At 41.1% G+C, this 1,487-nt stretch overlaps 1 protein-coding gene across 1 annotated transcript in view; it reads left to right on the top strand.

Annotated features, from left to right (window-relative positions):
* LOC104960072 (lysozyme g-like) overlaps positions 1 to 1,241 on the top strand; it is a 3,122-nt gene extending 1,881 nt beyond the window's left edge. Inside the window, exons 3-5 of the mRNA XM_010788024.1 lie at positions 207 to 403; positions 492 to 642; positions 715 to 1,241. Of these exons, the coding sequence (XP_010786326.1) occupies positions 207 to 403; positions 492 to 642; positions 715 to 848 (482 nt within the window). The 3' untranslated portion in view covers positions 849 to 1,241. The remainder of the gene's footprint in view (positions 1 to 206; positions 404 to 491; positions 643 to 714) is intronic.
* Positions 1,242 to 1,487: the final 246 nt, after the last annotated feature.

The raw sequence follows: 1,487 nt of genomic DNA, 5'->3' as shown, positions 1-1,487 counted from the left end.
ATTAATGGGAACCCTAAATGTTTGAGCACCCTCTATGAAACGTCAAGCTACCCCACAGCACCCCCAAAATACATCTCTGGCGCCACCACTGAGCCTGACTATTTCTGTTGGGGGGGCCCGACTTCTTTTTTTCTCCAAAGGGGGGGCCTGACAGAAAAAGTTTGAGAACCACTGCACTAAGGGCATATTTTGGTTTCTCTCTAAAGGTGTGGCGGCATCTCACACCATGGCACAGACTGATAGTGGAAGAATGGCAAACTATAGGTCTAAAATCAACAGTGTGGGAGGTCAAACTGGAATTGAGCCAGCTCTCATCGCTGCCATCATCTCCAGAGAGTCCAGGGCTGGAAATGCATTACAGAATGGCTGGGGAGACAATGGTAACGCCTGGGGACTGATGCAGGTTGTTAGAACTTCTTCTGTTTTTTAATCGCATCGTCTTAGTAGAGCTTCACATTTCAATACAAATAAAAACGTTTCCATTTCTTTAGGTTGATGTGAATCCAAATGGAGGTGGACACACTGCACGTGGTAGTTGGGACAGTGCGGAGCACCTCAGCCAAGCCACGGGAATATTGGTTTATTTTATCGATCGGATCAGTAAGAAATTTCCGAGCTGGAGCAGCGAGCAGAAGCTGAAAGGTTGGTTTCACTGGATCAGAAATTCTCGTCACAATTTTCTGCTGTGTTTCTCATTTGTGTTTGTCTTTACAGGAGGGATCGCAGCCTACAATATGGGTGATGGAAATGTCCATTCCTACGATAGCGTGGATGCCAACACAACTGGTGGAGACTACTCCAACGATGTTGTTGCCAGAGCTCAGTGGTATAAAAACAATGGCTTTTAAACACGGAAGCTGCCAACGAATAGAAATTCTCCTGTTTTACTTGCATCATGTTATTAAAGACTCACAATAACAATGCAAGAAATACTGTAGGTTTATTACAGAGATGTTACAGGGGTCACAAACATTTATAAATCATAGTTTTCTTACTCCTGATGCCAAAACTAGAATTACAATTGTTTGATGGAGGAGGAAATAAAGAAGAAGAGAAACTGTGATTACATTTTCATTGATTTTGAATATCATATAAACTCCATTTAAGATGACACAAAAAATGGTTTAAAAGCAATTTATTTCATTAAAATCTGAATGAAAAAGCATGTTGGACATCAAGTTAAATCCTTAACACATATATAATGTACCTGCACATGTAAAAAATAAAGCATTATAATCATATTCTCTGATTGTTTCTGACTTTTACTGCAAACTCCTCCCACTACTTCTAATTGCTGTTTCATCCAGGTGAGTCTCCCTCTGGTTTGATGCGTCTAAAATAAATCACATAAAGTTCTGGTGAGTTATTTCTCAGGAAGTTGTTTTGGGTTTGTTTTCATAAATACAGCTGAGTGAGAGCTTGCTGACCTTCACACCAGGTCCTCCTGCTCCTCTGGTTCTTCTGTCTGTTCTGCAGAGACCATGTTC

This window comes from Notothenia coriiceps, unplaced genomic scaffold (genome assembly GCF_000735185.1).
Source record: "Notothenia coriiceps isolate Sejong01 unplaced genomic scaffold, NC01 NC01_scaffold00031497, whole genome shotgun sequence".
Classification (NCBI taxonomy): domain Eukaryota; kingdom Metazoa; phylum Chordata; class Actinopteri; order Perciformes; family Nototheniidae; genus Notothenia; species Notothenia coriiceps.
This window is presented reverse-complemented; position numbering and strand designations above follow the sequence as displayed.